Source organism: Corapipo altera, unplaced genomic scaffold (assembly GCF_003945725.1).
Source record: "Corapipo altera isolate COAL_440 unplaced genomic scaffold, ASM394572v1 2, whole genome shotgun sequence".
Lineage (NCBI taxonomy): Eukaryota > Metazoa > Chordata > Aves > Passeriformes > Pipridae > Corapipo > Corapipo altera.
This window is the reverse complement of record NW_020884890.1, coordinates 2,217,140-2,234,649: the sequence shown is the minus strand read 5'-3', so window position 1 is coordinate 2,234,649 and position 17,510 is coordinate 2,217,140. Positions and strand designations below refer to the sequence as shown.

The following is a 17,510-nucleotide window of genomic DNA, read 5'->3' as shown; positions in this document are numbered from 1 at the left end:
GAATGGAACTTATTTGCCAAATAATTACTTTTTTATACATATTACAGTTTATATAAAATATATATATATATTATATTACATATTTGTTGATAGGTTATTGGTTTTACATGAATTTGATTGGCATAATCTAAAAACATTGGTGTATGAATGTTTCCTGAATTCTTCCAAGTATTTTTTCATATCTAGATAACAGATATTTCTGCTTGTTCATAAAGCCAGTGCAAAATATAAATGCACTCTTTCAGACTTATTTTTCACTGTGAATCCTTAAGAAATTTGTTGCCTTAGGCATCTAAGTTACCTAGCTACTTCTAGTTTTCTCTCCATAGAGGTAATTTCAGGATTGGTCCTAAAAAACTGACTTTTTATTTGGGGGAAATAGGATATGGAAGTACCTTATGTTATGCTGACATAAGAGTTCTTTGGCAGTTGAACAGGCTGATCTTGCCTATGACCTTTGGGTTTGGTTTTTTTCCTTGAAGAAGTCTACCATGTTTTCTGTCATTTCTTCTTGAATGGATTTTTTATCAGTAGTATGATGCACATACATAGAAATTTTTACAGTTGCCACTCATGACCATCTTCCACTCAAAGTCTTTTTGGGCTCAGTCTTCCTTACAGCTAAAATCTCTGGAACTTAATAATGATGTTCAGAACATCACTGCAACAAACCAGCAGCTTTTAAATTATGTTCAAAGGATAATCAGTGGAGTGCTGGCCCCCAATTCCTGCAAAAAACCCTACTGATTGAATCAGTTGCACAAATCCTATGATGTTGGATGCTTTCCCTATCTTCCAGTCAAAAATCCCAGGGGAATATTAAAAAAACAAATTTTATGGTATTTATTTTATGGTATTTATGGTATTAAAAAAACAAATTTTTATTTTATTAAAAAAATATTTATGGTAATTATGGTAGTGTAGTTGATACACTTGACGGAAGGATGCTGTCCAGAAGGACCAATACAGATTTGAGAAGTGGGCCTGAACCTGATAAAATTCAACAAGACCAAGTACAAGGTCCTGCATGTGGGTAATCACCAGTGTCAGCACAGACTGGGGAGTGAGGGGATTGGGAGCAGCCCTGCAGAGAAGGACTTGGGGATATCGGAAGGTGGAAGGCTGGACAAGTTCCAGCAATGTGCACTCGCAGCCCAGAAGGCCAAATGTATCCTGGGCTACATCAAAAGCAGCATGTCCAGCAGGTCAAGGGTGGTGATTCTGCCCTTCTACTCTGCCCTTATGAGACCCCACCTGGAGTGCTGCATCCGTCTCTGGCATCCTCAGCACAAGAAAGGCATGTTGAAGCAGGTCCAGAGGAAGGCCACAAAAATCGTCAGAGGACTGGAGTGCCTCTCCTGTGAAGTTAGGCTGGGAAAATGGGGTTGTTCAGCATGTTGAAGAGAAGACCCTGGGGACACCTCATTGCAGCCATTCCATATATGTAAAGAGGGCTTATAAGACAGAGAGAGGCCTTTTACAAGTCTTAAACTGAAAGAGGTTGGACATACAGAACACATTGTTTTCAATGAGAGTGGTGGAACACTGGAACACATTTCCCAAAGAAGTTGTAGATACCCCATCACTGGAAATGTTCAAGGTCAAGTTGGACACGTCTTTGCACAATTCAATCCAGTGAAAGATGTCCCTGCCCAAGGCAGGGTGTTTAGACTAGAGGATCTCCAAAGGTCTCTTCCAACTCAAACCATTCAATGACTGTGTAAGTCTAAAACTGGCTACTGAAACTTGTAGTAAAGTAGTGAACATCACAAGCTAGTACTTGTTTGGTTGTCTCAGCAGGGAAAGAGCCACAGCTCTGGATCTGGGCATCACACACGGTTATACCTGGCACTCTCGGTCTTCAGAAAGGGCAGCACATTTGGGAGCATGCTGCTCTGAAACAAAACCCATCCAGACTGCCTCCCTGATATACTCCACTTCTAATTCATTATATGGTATAGTTACAAGAACCTTTTTGTAAACAGTAACAGCTTCTTCTGACTTACTAATTAGTACAGTGAGGCAGGTATAGCATAAATAGCCAGAAGGACACTAAAACTCTTTCCCTGCTTGTCTATATGCTCTATTCTCTCTGTGCAGTAGGGGAAAGCGGAGTCCCATGCTGCCCTTCCTTTGTGCTGAACTAAATTAGATAGGAAGGAAAGTTACTGCTCTCCTTTTATACTCTTCCTCTACTTTGCCTTGCAAGTTTCTGCCGTCCTGCAACATCTTCTGCCAATCTGTTTCTCCCACCCACTAATAAACATGAGAATGAGAGTGATGGCTGCTCTTGTAAAGTAGTTTGAGAGCAACAGAAAAAGTTCCTCATTTTCTTCATTCTCTAGAACTACTTTAGTGTAATTCTGCAACTCTGTGAATTAGAATGATTCAGAATTTCACTAGTACAAGCAACAAGAGGATCAGGTATAAAAGGCACTGAGTGGCTTAAAAATAATGCCTTTCCATAATAGTTCTGACCAAGATATTGCCTGAAGGTGCTTGACATTGTAACTGCCAGAATTCCACAGTTATATGATGCTTTAAATAGTGGTTAGAATGTAAGAGCCTTTAAAATGGGGTAGCATGGACATGTCCTCTCTTGCCATACACACCAAAGTGATCATTCCTGTTTGCTCCCCACAGGGGTCGTGGGGGTGCAATTCCTCCACCCCTGCCTGGACGAGGTGCCCAAGCACCCAGAGGAGCGCCGGTGACCCGTGGAGCCCTCCCTGTGCCACCAGTGGCAAGGGGCGTTCCCACCCCTCGAGCCAGGGGCGCCCCGTCTGTCCCGGGTTACAGACCACCCCCGCCACCTGCACACGAGGCCTACGAGGACTATGTAAGTAACTGCTTTCATTCAGAACGTGTGTGAGCCAAGCTCTGTGATGAACATCAAGTACTACTGAGATTAAATACCTCAGGCCAATAATTCCTCTGTCTCTAGTGCTTACCCCTTGCAGTTGAACAACAGTCTGGGCAATGCAATATGTCTGCAATCTTGTGCTTGGTGATGTGGGTTTGTAGATTTGTTTACAGCTTAGTTTTGGATGCAAGAGATCATGCTGAGTAGTTCTCAGGGTGTTACAAAAGAGCAATACAGATATTATAAAATTTATATTTTGTACTAAAAGTCAGTTGTTACTGTAGGCAAGTTCCTAGGAATAACAAATTATTCCTTTGTGCGAAAATGGGGGTGGGATGTTCTTCCGAATCTTCTTTATTTGTATTCAGCATTGTTTTACAGATACACAACAAATAGAAATTCAGGTAGCTTTCATGAAAGCTGATACAATGGTGCCTCTTTAGCAAGGAGCAGTACTAACTGTCACCTTATCAAAGCTTTCAAGTCATCCTCATTAATGTTTCTATCTGGAACTATCACCATAACAACAGATATCCAAATAGAGGAGAAAGTACTATCAAATAGCATGTCTGAATTTTTCCAGCTATGTCAAGTCCAAGAGTAAGATGAACATCCCATCTATCCTGTCTCTAGGAGAAGACGCAGTTTTATTCAATTAATGGTTCTCCTAGTACAGAAAAAAGGGAAATGAAACAGAAATTAATCTTTGTTATTAAAGCTTTACTCAACCATATGTATTTGTAGCATAGAGATTAGATCACGGCCGTTTCAAAACAGGGATACACATTCTGTTGATGCCAAGAGTCACAACTCAGCAAGAGCAGCAAAAAAGGAGGCGGAAAAAGTCACTCTGGTATTATTTACCTCAACACAGTTTCCATCATTAAATGAGATAAAAGTCCTGCTAAGAAAAAGACTTTCAAAAGTATACCCTTACTTGATAGACAGTATATTATTATCTGTTAGTATTGAAATGTATGAGACCTTCCTTTCTGTGCAGATACACATATTTTCCTAATCCATGAGTGAAAAATGTCAAAACAGAACCCTTGTAATGTAAGATTAAGCTTATAAATGGAGTAATTTTTTTTCGTTTACAGTATTAGTAGATGTCCTAGAGTATTAAGCAGTTTTTAGGGAACATTTCTTACACTTTTCCTGGATGATAAATATATGGAAAACAAGAGGAAAAATTAAGGCAGGATTGTCAAGGTTCTGAAGGCATTCAGCCGGTTCGATATTGTTTTGAAATGCTAATGCTCTTAGAATTACAAAATATTCACAGAATTAAAAGAGTCATTTTAGTTTATAATACATTAATCAAATAAAACCAAACAAATGTGTTTGATTTTCTATTTCCCCTTCTTAGATAGCCGCAAAACACATACTGCCTTATAGGACAAATTCACATGTTTTTGAGATCCTTTCATCTCCTGTGTCCTTTTAACATCTATATTCGATGTCTAGGAATATATGGGATTGCTATCGTGCACCAGTTTGCAATGAAAATCTCTTTTCATTTTATAAAAGGTTTTAAATGCAATCTAAATCATTTTGGTATCTTATGGACTGAGATAATTAAAACTCCGATGCTGTGCAGGTACAAGGAAAAGTTCATGGTCATATATCTATATATGATTTGTAAATTATCTTTTAAGAGAAAATGGTTTTATTTTGACAGGAAGTAATCAGCACAGTTTTTCTTCCCAAATAAATCATATAATAAATCATATGTCTGACTGGATACTAAAAGCAAGTGAATCTATTTGTTGACCAGCAAGAAATGTCGTGTGTAACTATTGTTCTTTCACACTTAATCCTACAGATGAAAAACTAATTTGTAATGAATGATTTATCCAATTTACTTTGTGTTCTGCTTCTAGGCAACCCACAAGTGTATTACAATATCTTTATGTGTTTGTTTTTTTTAATTTTTGGCTACAGTCTTTCACACCATTTTTTGCTTAATATATGCGAGTTTGATTAGTTGTACACATGAATGCTATGTCATTGATTGTGAGTATCCATATTCTTAATTTTTCTTTGCTCTAATGAAATATAGTCATTTAAATGTGGAGCTGAAAGTGAACTCAATAAATAGAATGGCTACAGCAGATTTTTTAAAATGCTTGAACAGCTCTTCCTGAAAAGAAATCTTTATCTACTTGCTGAGCACTACTAATCAGATATTGTATTGGCTGTTTGAACTTGAAACATCTAACTGTTCAAATCGGTTTGGATAACCATTAAAAGTTTAGATTATCCAATATATAAATATTTTGAGGTTTCCTGAGGCCTTTCTGAGAGTCCATAAAAGCAAATGTCTAACGAAAAGTAAAGTCCTGTCATTGTGGTGAATATATTCATGTTCAACATTTTGAATGTCAGGCCAAAGTGGAGGGAAAATTATTTGGAACAAGTTTCAGAAAAGAAGAGGGCTTGAGAGGGAAGGGGAAGTGACACACTTTTTCTTTACTTGCTTTTGAAACTTGCTTTTCATTGTGTGTAGCCTAGATAGTATCTTAGAGGAACTTCAAAAGATTACCCACAGAAAGAGAAGGTACTGACATTAGAAGATTTATGCAAAAGGGAAAACCCAGTTACTATGTGAACCTTCATCATTCTACAGTTCATTGATGTGAATTTGGATGGAGAGTGTAACTGACAGCAACTATGCACCTTCTTGGATCAAAAGGGGTGGTCCTGGGTTTGTGACCTGGTGTTGTGCTTTAACCCCAGCTAAAAAATAAGCTCCACACAGTTGCTTACTCCCCCTTGTGGGATTAGGGAGAGAATCAGAAGTGTAAAAGTGAGAAAACTCATGGACTGAGACAAGACAGTTGTAGTGGGTTAACCTTGACTGGATGTCAGGAACCCACCAAAGCTACTCTTATCACTCTCCTACACAAGTGGACAGGGGAGAGAAAATATAACTTAAGGTTCATGAGTTAAGGGCTGGGAAAGGTCACTCACTGTTTACTGTCATGGGCAAAATAGACTCAGCTTGGGGATATTACTTGAATTTATCACCAACAAAGTCAGAGGAGGATAATGAGAAGTAAAATAAGTCTTAAAAAACACCTTCCCCCCACCACTCCCTCTGTCCCAAGCTCTATCTCCTCCCCCCACCACAGTGGTGCAGGGAGACAGGGAATGGTGCTTATAGTCATCAGTTCATCACATGTTGTTCCTACCACTGCTCAGGAAGAAGAGTCCTTCCCCTGCTCCAGCATGGGATCCCTATCAGAGGAGACAGTCCTCCACAAACTTCTTTGTGGATGACAATGCACTGGAACGGATTGCCCAGAAATACTGTGGAGTCTCCCTCACTGGAGATATTCAAGAACCAGCTGGACACAGTCTTGTGCCATGTGTTCTTGGATGACCCCACTTGAGCAGGGAGGTTGGCCCAGATGATCCATTTAGTCCCTTTCAGCCTGACCCATTTTATGATTATGTGATTCTGTGATTTGGTTGGACATCTGCTCAAATATAGTAAGGAAAGTTAACACTGGTATTATCGTTACAGATTGGGAAGAGACTTCAGCAGTCTTCTCTTGAGAAGAATAAGCATTTTTAAAGGCTAAGGTCTTGGCAACTTTCAAAACAGGCAATAGGCATGACAGGTTGAGATTCATGATTAATACAGAAGTGGAGAGTACTTGAGTAGGTTTTCTGCTATTGAGGCAATACGTAATGGAATCATAGAATCCTAGAATGGTTTGGATTGGAAGGGACCTACCAGATAATCTAGTTGCAACCCTGCTGCCGTGGTCCAGGACACCTTTTCACTAGACCAGGTTGCTCGAAGCCCCATCCAGCCTGGCTTTGAACTTGTAGGGATGGGGCAACTTTTCTGGGCAAAGCCAGCGTTCCATACAGTATATTTTAATCAGAGTGTCCAGATTTTTCCATTCGGCATTAAAGCTAAATATTTGAAGGGTGCTTAACCTAGATCTAAGCCAAAAATACTGTTGATTTCAGATCCTTTTTTGGACCGCATTTGACTCTGGATCTGTATTTGTTCCTTCTGAATCAGAAGCTACTAATGAGTTTTGCAGTGTTACTGGTTTTTTACATTTTTTTAAGAGCTGTGGTGAGCCTTCCTAAGGAGTCTAATGTGGGTCTTGAAGTGACTTATCACTTGTTCCCTTAGACCAGATGCAAAAACAGTTACCAAAACAGAACACATTTGTGACTAAAATGCACATTGTTTTTTTATTTTACCTCCACTTGCATTTTTACTCCTGGATAAGAAAGGAAACTTTTGCACAGAAAACCACTAATTTTAATATGAATGCTCAGATGAGCTTCTTGCATTTACAAAGAAATATATAATTTGTTTGCAAGAAATAAACCAGTCTATCAAGACCCTGTGAAGCTGATACAGCTCTTGGGTCTAGGACAGCCAGAATAAAGAGCAATTTTAAATGCAAATATTCTCTCTCGCCTCTCATTTCACTGATCAAACCAGCCAAACACAGCTTCTTGTTATCTTCTGGAATAAGAGCAATGTTTTTAAAAAGTCACTGGGAAAGAACCACACAATAAGATAGATTGTGCTTTTAATGTCATGCTGTTCTTCCTCTCACTTCAAGCTGTTTAAAACAAAAGCAAATGTCACATTCAACTATTTATTCTAAGATCAATGGTTATTTACATTTTTCAATAGTTTTCAAATAAACTGAAACAACTATGCTCATGCTTATTTAGTGCCAACCTAGACAATTAAAAGACTGACAATAGGAGGCGTTTTGTCACACTTTAAGATTTTTAAAATATATAATCAACATTTATATGTGACTGTGATCCCCAAAATTGCAGTTGTGGAGGCTTTATTTTATATTTTAAATGGGAATTCTTGGGCTATTAGATCCGTTCTGCCACTTCTAAATGTAGATGGAAACTGTGTATACAGACCTGCACTTCCTCTTCATGGCATATTTGTGCCTGTGTTACTGCTTTAATAAGTATGTTAAAGTGAGCAATTGTTGCTGGATTCTGCTACTTTTGAGGCCCATTCCTATAATCACAGTAGGATATTGTCAATGAGAGTGGGGCCTGGACAACTAAGAAGAGTTGTTCCAAACCTTAAAATAGTGAAATATATTGGATATAATGGTAGGTAACAGGGAATATATATATGTGTATATATATATATATATATTTTAATATCTAAATAGGTATTTCTAAGTTTTAAGATGTACCACTCATTAATTTCTGTGCCTCTTTTGGGTGAGAAGAAAAAAATCAATGAAGAATGTACTGAGACTAAAGAGCATTAGAATAAAGCTGGAATTACAGACATGGGAATCTGCATGGCTGAACAACATATTGATTAAATATGATTGATTACCTATTTATGCCCAAGGCATTTAGAAAAAGAGCTAAGCTCTATTCAACTTGCATCTGCTGTGACTTGAAAAATCAAATTTTATTTTCAGTATAATAGCGATAAACAGGATAATGTTTATATTATCTGATAGACCCTATTGAGGTTTAGAAGGAAGCTGTGAATGGCGGTCTGGTGAAGGTAGAGTGGATTTATTCAGATTTTGGAGGATTTGGTCTGTTAAAAATATAAATATATTTATTGGGAAAAAATCCAGCAACATAAATACAGAGTTAAAGTAAAGGCAACTTTTTCATGTTTTTCTAAGAGTGAAATCCAGAGTCAGCACTAAATCTTCGGTATCTGGGAACCTGCAGTTCTAGAGTTTTTTGCTTACCTGTGCAAACCATAGTTTGGATCTTATTCTTAAAGATGTTAGTCTGAATAAATAAGTCTTGCTTTGTGAAACCAGAGGAACTGTCCTGAGAGCAATGAAGCAATAAATGTGAACACTGCTTTCAAACTCATCCCTGCTATGAATTTCTCACAAACTGACAATGTGCTCTAAAGCAGACTTTATTGTATTTTTTTGATTTGATTTGTTTTGATCTGATTTTCATAATCATTGCTATACAACGGGCTAAACTTCACTAACAAAATACATAAAACTCTAACATCTTATTATAAATGTTGCAGAAAGATTTTGTGCAGGATAAATTCTTCTGTCATCCCCTGCATACTGTCCTTGCTTGGCAAAAATAATTCTCTCATTGACGTTAGTTACCAAGTTTTCAGTTCAAAATTGTTTTCTATTCTAGACAGAGTATAAAAGAAAATGCTGATGCAGCTATACATGTTTTAGTATTATACACGATGTTAGTACAAGTACAATCTAATAAATATTTATATTTGTTATATAGAGATCTAAGTGAAGGGCATCTCTCAACTGATGATCCAACCTGCATATGGTCCTTAAATATTCATAGTGTATGCAGTTATATTCTTAAGTTCCTACATAAAAAATATATGGAGTGTTTCCATAGAGCCAAATTTGTCTGCATCATACAGTACAGCATTTAATCACTAAACAAATGTGATTTTTCAGGAGCCTGATCCCAAAAATACTTGTCTGCTGTCACTTGGATCACTCACAAGTTGTCACTTGGCTATTTATCTGATAGAGAACAGTCTTGGTTGATGCAAAATAACCCTATAGGCATTTGCTGGCTAAACATTATCATGTGACTGTATCTCCACCCATGTTATCCTTTTTTTTTTTTTTTGGGTGTGTCTGTGTGTTAACAAACTCATACAAACTTATATCAAGACTTGGGACAAGTCCAATTTCATTAGAAATCTTGAGAGTGTGAGTTCAGCTCAGATGGAAGCCTTGGGTTTTCTCTTTCACTTCTCGAAGTTTCTTAACCACATTTAGTCTACCAAAGAACTAAAAAGGTAATAATTTTAGGCTGCAAGGTTCATCAGTTCCCAGGGAGACAGACATGTAGGCACTCAGTGGTAAGACTGGTTAGCACAGAGACTTCAGCTGTGCCAATTACAGAAGCCTTAGGCTCTGTTTTTGGGAAAAGCTCGGGGTGATAAGATGCCATGGTACTTAACATCATCACACAAGCCTTGCCTCCAGCATACCAGTCACACTTGGTATTTTTCAGTCTAGCCTTTTGGTGAACTCAAGTTAGTGACTTTTTGTTATAGCAGATATAGAGTACTCTTTGTATCAGTAGATTTCTTGTACAGATGATAGAGAACTTCCAGTTTTTGTATTATCGTTATTTATTAAGAATTTTCATTTAAACTTGATTAATGTAGTAAAATAAACAGTTTCGTGTTAATTGAGAACTTTTATAGTTTGTCCCAAAATACTGTTTTAGGTTTACAGGAACTTTAAGGATATGTATTTAAAAATTACTTCCTGTTCTAGGAATCTTTCATCAGAATTTATCTATGTTCTTCTCTGGTACATTTGTGACATTGATATCTGCAAAAAACACTTCTGCATGAAACTTCAGAGATACATATTTAACAGTTGCAATTAAAATACGATATAAATATTAGAGCATGGTTCAGTTTCGTTCACTGGCTGATGGGCCTTTTAGCCAGTTGCCTATATCCATATGCTTATTGCTTACTCTGGATAATTTAAGAAGAGGATATGTATTTGGTAAAATAAAATGTCTGAAAAGTAGTCTTACATGCCTGTAATCCTTTTTCTCTTCTTGTGTTCGTTATATGTGCAACTCTGAATTTCAGTCATGCATAGGAAGAAAAGGTTTGTGTTAGATGAATTATCTCACGTGTTGGGCACAGAAGCACCGGTCAAGAAACAAGGCTGTTCTTTTTGGGTGGTTAAGGAAGGCTCAAATATACATGTGAGCCTATATTTTCATGCACCTAGGAACAAATATATACCCTGTGTGTATATTGTTATAGACAAGCTGACTCGAGCTGTGCCTTGGATATAGCATATCTGCAGCAATTGCTTCCCCAGAGGCACCATGTGTGTCCTGTTATCTATTGCTCTTGGAAGGAGGAGCTTTATGACTCTACAACTGTCTTAGTATTTCCAGTAAATCTTTGGTTGGGTATAGAGATACGGCTTACGTTCTGTTACAGATATGCATGTATATTATTATCTGTAGCTACATCACAGAAAAATATGGTCTGTTTCTTCCAACCCATCTGTTTATAACGACCTGGTACTGCACAGACCTCCTCTGCAGTCAACAATGTGCATAAGTAACTGTGTAAGGAATCAGTCTGACGGATCAGAGAAATAAAATATAAAGCATATATTGTCTTTCCTAATAATACAATGTTGGGGGGAAATGTAAATATAGAAAGAAAAACGATACTAGCAAGTATCTTAAAGGAATAAATTAAAAGAATAGTTTTACTTGTGCAATCAGATGGCCTTGGTGAAGTATACTTTTCGTTTTGGTTAGGATTCGAGTTAGGGTTGCTATTCATATGAATACCACTGTCAAATAGGGAGGTCAATGTAGTTCTCAAATATGTTCATTTTTAAAATAATCTGGTCAGTTACATTTTATCAAAGGTGCAGACAATGTACCTCTTTAAACTGTAGCAAAAATGCTGTAAAAATTATTCTTGTTATGCAACACAGTACCTTGAGTTTGACCTATGGGACTCTTAAGAGAGTGCAGCAATCACTAGAAGAAGGATATGCAGTATAATAGCTCCAGGACAATAAAGTAGAAGACTAGAGATGAAGAATGTTCTTTCGCCATACAGACCTGGTTTTTTCCTGATGAAATTATGGTTACCTGCATTTTAATAGCTTCTACAATCTTTTTTAAGTGCTGTTACTCACAGACAACTAATAGCTCTCTTTGACTACTTGCTGTTGTTCTGTAGCTCTTGTTATGGTATAAAAATCTGTGGAGTGCCACATCTGAAATCATAAAGAATGCAATATTTCTTTTCAGTGAAATTAGATAAGTAAATACTTCATTTAAATTAGGATCATAAGAACACATTATTATCCCAGGGACACAAACATGCCCCTGTACTACCTTATGCAATGACATAAAACTGCATTTAAATATCTCTTAAAACCAGTATATCTGTTCAAGTGTAGTACATAACATTACATATCAAACCCTAACAAGGTGCTTTAGCTGTAGCCTTGGTGTTCGCACTGTCCTCCAACTCTTTCTGGGCCAATTAGTGAGTTTCTGTAATGAAAATATTAACAAACCATTAGATAATATACTAACACAAATTCTTTTGATCACAGAATGTCTGTCAGATGCAAATTATTTAAGTCTGAGTGGGGACACAGCAACTTAAAAGTTAGAAACCACATATTCTGTTATCTTTTATTTGCACCTTCCAGTCCCTGATTAGTGTCTAACTGTACAGCCTTACAACTTCTGACATCCAAATTTTTAGAAAGCTGAAGTGAAAAAAACCCCAACAGATATACCAAAAGTGAGTCTTATTTGGGGGCAATATATAAAATACTATACTGAAGTATTTTAATATTTTAGTTTCTTTTGCTATGTATTAGAATCACAGGATCACACAGGTTTTTCCAGTTTCTTTTCTTAGTTGTTTGTTTGGTTTTTTTACTCCCCCAAAAATCTCAAAAAATTATGTTATTAACACTACTTATTAATCTTTCTGAGGGCTAAACTGTAAAATGAGCAAGTTTTGAACTTCACACATTTGGGTATTTTATAAATAAATTGACAAAGTCTGATGCTGGACTATTTTGTTCAACATTGGATCTCTACAATCACATGTGGCCCATGCACTTATATTTATCAGGACTTTAGAGGGTTATACCAATCCTCACTCATGCTGCAGCTCGGAGTTCTCGGATGTTCTTAAAAGAAAAGACTTTGAAATTCAAACTGTATTTCTTTCCATTTTACCAACCAGTTGCCATCAATCATTCTACTTTTTGGACAAAAAGTGCTTGCACAATATAGCTGACATGCAGAATTAAAATGTATGCTTGTTTCTTTAAAAACAAATCTTATTGTAAGAATAGATCATTCCCTTTCTATTACCTGTTTGCATGTCATTGCAAAAAGTGGCTTCAGAACCAGGTTTGATTTGATTTGCTTTGCTTTGCTTGCCAAAATTGTTAAGATATGTGAAAGCTTAACAGGTTATTTTAATTTTATTTAGCTATAAACAACAATAAAAGAATAAATGTATATAAATGAAAATTAATTTTGGAAATTGGGATTTCCAAGTATTGTGATGAAACTGCATCAGTTACTTAGATGTTATGCAAATAAAGGAAAAGTATTATAAACATATAAAAGTAAATCGAGTTTGTGTAAATCAGGCTGTAGAGGAGATGCAGAAGGGACCTGTGTTTCATTGCAAGTTGAATTTTGCCAAATTTAAATGTGGACACTGCAGCTCAGAGAAAAAAAGAAAAAAAAACCAGAGAATCACTGAAACGCAGTTGTTGAGCCTGAGTGCGTCTATCAAATAAATTAGAAGCAACAAAACTTTGGTCATTTTTCACTTTTCTTGAATAGCCATTTCACTTTCTTGCAAGGCCACCCTTCATGCAAATACCCTAAACAAATAAATGGAAAAAACCATTTGGATCTTTTCTAACTTATTACTCTTGAGGTGCCTATTATACCTTGCCATTTTGGAAAAAGCATCAGAAGTGGCTTGTATGTGCTAAACGTAATATAAGCAGGGGGAAAAAAAGTAATTTTCATTGAGTTTTATTCATTTCACTCAGGTTTCAATTGTTATTTTTTAAGGGGTAAAAAATCTCCCATGCAAGAGATTTGTCTTGTATTTCCATAGTCTTACTGTGCCTAATTGTGATGTATAATTACAAGTTGGGTTACTGTATCAGTTGTTCCTGTAGCCAAGAACTGTATGGCTGAATCGGTGATTAGAAGCATAGAATCATGGAATTATTAAGGTTGGAAAAGACCTCCAGGATCATCAAGTCCAATCTTTGACCAAACACCACCTTGTCAACTGAACCGTAGCATTAAGTGACCTGTCCAATTGTTTCTTGAGCACTTCCAGGGGTGGTCACTCCACTACTTCCCTGGGTTAACCTGTTTCAATGCTTGACAACCTTACATTATGTGTACTATTTCTGTTTCCATGCACAGTGAAATATGAAGGAAAGTGAGATGTTTTCCTTGGGCAGAATTTGTTGCAGCTCAGTGTTATGATATCCACTTGAGTAGGGAGTGTCAGGAATGAAGTCGATGAAAAACTGCAAGTCAGTTTCTCACATCTTGGGTTGATGAAATCCTTAATTAAAAAAAGAGTGAAAGGACTACTTTTATTCTGCTCTTCTAGGTTCTTTTTAAAAGAAAGGCTCGACCTCTTGCACAATTTCTACAGAAGTAACGTGCACACCTTGCCACTAGAGAGGTCTCAGTTCTGAGAGCAGGACTTGCCTTCCTTTAACCCAAACAATGGCACCCAAATCTTGGAGAGGAACAAGGTTTATGCAATGCTCTTTTTTCACTTCTTGGAAAAGAGGACAGCTAAAGGGTACTAAACAGTACAGTACTATGGGTACCATTCTTAGTTACCTAAGTTTTGCTGTACATCTTTCAAAAAAGTACATCCATCTTGGATGTCATTAATTCCAGTATGTTTCCTTTGTTTATCTGTGATCTAGAAATGTAAGATCCTAAATCACACAAAATTTTCTAACAAAGCAGGCTTCTAATTCCTTAAATCACAGGATTTAACTTCTAAATAACTTAGCTTATTTTTTTACCTCCCATTTGTTTTGTAGAAAACTTATGGGGTGTGGGGGAGATTATTTTAACTTTTTAAAGAAAAAATCCTTCATGTCTGTTTTGACAAGTCTGTGACCTTCCTAGGAGCAAAGCAGACTGCAGTGTGGTAAGGAGGCAGTACTGTTTTGATAGTCCTTGACTGAATGAGGACGTTGTTGAGGTGAAATTCAATTTTGAAAGAAAAGACTTCTAAAGGATCTGCTTACTTTCTTCAAGACCTCATTCGAGTTGTATACAGAGTACACAGTCGTTTGTTGTTTGTGTTGGGGGGGTGGATTTTTACAAAGAACTAAGTTTCCACTCTGTTTGGAAAATGCCAACTCATCCATCCTTGATCAGAATATTTGGGGATAAGCAAACAGGTCACTCAATACAGTCTGAGAAACTGTTTAACATTCCGTAGAGCAGAAGTAATGAATCAAAGCTGAAAGCTGTTAAAATAAACTTCCCAGCATGAGTAACAGGAAGCTTTTACCTCCCTAGTTGGGGGATAATCTCATTGAATTTTTCCTTTAAAGCTGTGTATCTGTGTTGCCACGGTACGTATGAGTGTACAGATTTGTAGGACTTAGATGTTGAGTAGCTTATGATATAAAACTAGAAGATCATTTTGGGAAGGAAATTACCTTTAGGTATTATTCATGTCTTTTCCATCCTTTCAAAATGATGCATGCTGACATAATAATTTTTTTTGGTAAAGAACACTTAGCTCTGCTGAAAGTGCTTGTTCATTTTACACTGTGAGTTTTATTAGTGTAGGTTGTCTTCTTGAACTGTCCTGAGATTCGCTGACCTTCATAGGAAAATAAAATGAAAAAGCCAAGGATATAGTTTGTTTCTAAGTTCAAAGCATTATGTACCTGATGTTTATTTATTTCTTGAAGTCTACCTGATGCAGCCTAGAATTTTATGATTGCCTTATCGTTTCCTATTAAGGAAAAAAAAATTTCTGAAAGTCAACATAAAAAATGCTGAAAATAGACCAAGTGTTACTGTGCCCTACTTCATCCACTGAGAGGAAGACAATATAGAGGCAAAGAGAATGAACACCAAATTCACAAAATCAACAGGATTCTCAGGGTTATTGTCTAATCATCATAGTCCTTAAGAGTGCAAAGTAAATATTTATATTTATATATATTATATATTGGGCTTTTGGAGATAAGAATAGTCAGCATTTTGAGTTCAGAAGTGTAAGCAATGTAATAAGTCAAAAATCCACAAATGCATCACTGTAAATCCAGAATCACTATTCTGAAAAATAAGAAAAATGGGAACAGTTGTACATCTAGCTATTTCCAAGAAAATTGCTGCAGATGGACTGAAGCAAGCTGTGGTTCCCTGAGATATTTCTGATCAAAAATGTTACTGTGTCATCTTATTCTTCTCAGTGATAGGCTTAAAAACCTTAACATCTTGGAGTAGCAGTAACAATTTTCAAGGCTGATGCAGTCAATAACTAATTAATGTAAAGCAGATGCATTTTTTCCACAGATGGAATTAGACAGTGAGATGAAGCTCCAAGATGTTGCTGATCTTACTCTGGTAGTCAGCTAGAGGTCAAGAGAAGAGGGGGATCTCAAATGTGTTGCAGTTGTCTTTTACTCCACATATACTGAGGCTGCAGTGGAAACCATAAACTTCAAAGTAACATTTCAGTGTGTGCCAAGCAGGAAAGGACTTTCCCCAGGACTGTGGTGCAACCTTCTTTTTCAACAAGATTTTTAAACAAACTCAGTTAGCAAGGGCAGGGTTTCTCTGTCGGACAAAGAAGAAAATGTAATAATTGCTGAAATGTTGTACAATCCAACTGTTATGACTTGATTTATCTATTTTAATTGATACAGTTGCTTCCAGGATTTTAGATTAGCCGTTTGGATTTAAAAATGCCTAAATAAAATCACAAAAGACTAATTGACTCTTTGGATTAGAGTTGCTTGTCCTTTATAGTCCTTGGAGGAGTACAGGTACAGATAAATGCCCAACAAAAAGCTTTGGTTAAATTTTAGTAAGCACCTGTCAAAGACACTTTACCAGTCCTGGAGGAAAAAACTCATCATATGTAATCTTTCAACTAAGAGGCTTATTGATCAAAACAGGAATGTAAAGAGTATTCCAAAGGATGCTGACCACTGTCTGAGTTGCCCTTGTGATTTACAGCTGCAATACTGTGCCTTGCATGAATTTTAAGACATAACAATCTGTCAGTTTTCGAAGCTATAAAGTCATCCTTTGGAGATAACTGAGTCAACCTCACATTGATGGTCATTTCAGAACATGACTATCATTTCTTTCCTTAATGATAAAATGGTGATGTGCTTTAGAATGTCATGCTTTAGGTATAAGACTAACAATCCTATTAAATTAGATATTGTAAGGTACTGTAGGTACTAATCTAGACCAAAATAATGTATCAGATCCATTTCAAAGTAAATAAATAGGAACTGACAAAGGCCCATAAACAGCTTGGAAAAGAAATATTAGGGTTTTTAATGAGATTTTTTAAATATTCACAGTAATTTTTACTAAGACATGGAGAACCAAAGAGTTCCAACCATCCTCAGCTGTGAAGTGCTATGATTTTATTGATTTGTGTTTATATAAGTTTCCAGATTTGTTTAGATAGCTTACAGATATGAGACACAAACACACATTGTTCTCTGAAGAGTTTCTATTATGTGAAGGAATTTCCTGTAGTGATATGCTGGTCCTTAGCATGTGTCATCAGCATGGAGACTGAGTACTGTAAGTGAACACATTTAATGAGGCTAATTCTTTTAGATATAAGTCCTTTCCATGAAGGATGAACAAAATTTAAAGTAGTTGTATCTGACTGAGAACTTGTGTATGTTTAAAGAAATTAGTAAGTTTTCACTGCAGTAAGAAGGGAGGAAGATTTAAGTTGTGACAGCTTCATACTGGAACTCACTCCATCATCTCTGACTCATCCTTAAGGAAGTTCTGTCTCAGGAACAGAGCAAGCTTCATGTGGTTTACAACTGCAATACCAGACTCTGCCTGAAAGACA

At 36.7% G+C, this 17,510-nt stretch overlaps 1 protein-coding gene across 10 annotated transcripts in view; it reads left to right on the top strand.

Annotated features, from left to right (window-relative positions):
• The window catches only part of KHDRBS2 (KH RNA binding domain containing, signal transduction associated 2), a 360,034-nt gene that overhangs the window by 218,447 nt on the left and 124,077 nt on the right, over positions 1 to 17,510 (top strand). For all 10 annotated transcript variants that reach the window (XR_003527902.1, XR_003527901.1, XR_003527899.1 and 7 more), the window contains exon 6: positions 2,644 to 2,839. Coding sequence is in view for 2 of the 10 variants with exons in the window: in XM_027644902.1 (XP_027500703.1) it covers positions 2,644 to 2,839 (196 nt within the window). In the remaining 8 variants the exon portion in view is untranslated. The remainder of the gene's footprint in view (positions 1 to 2,643; positions 2,840 to 17,510) is intronic.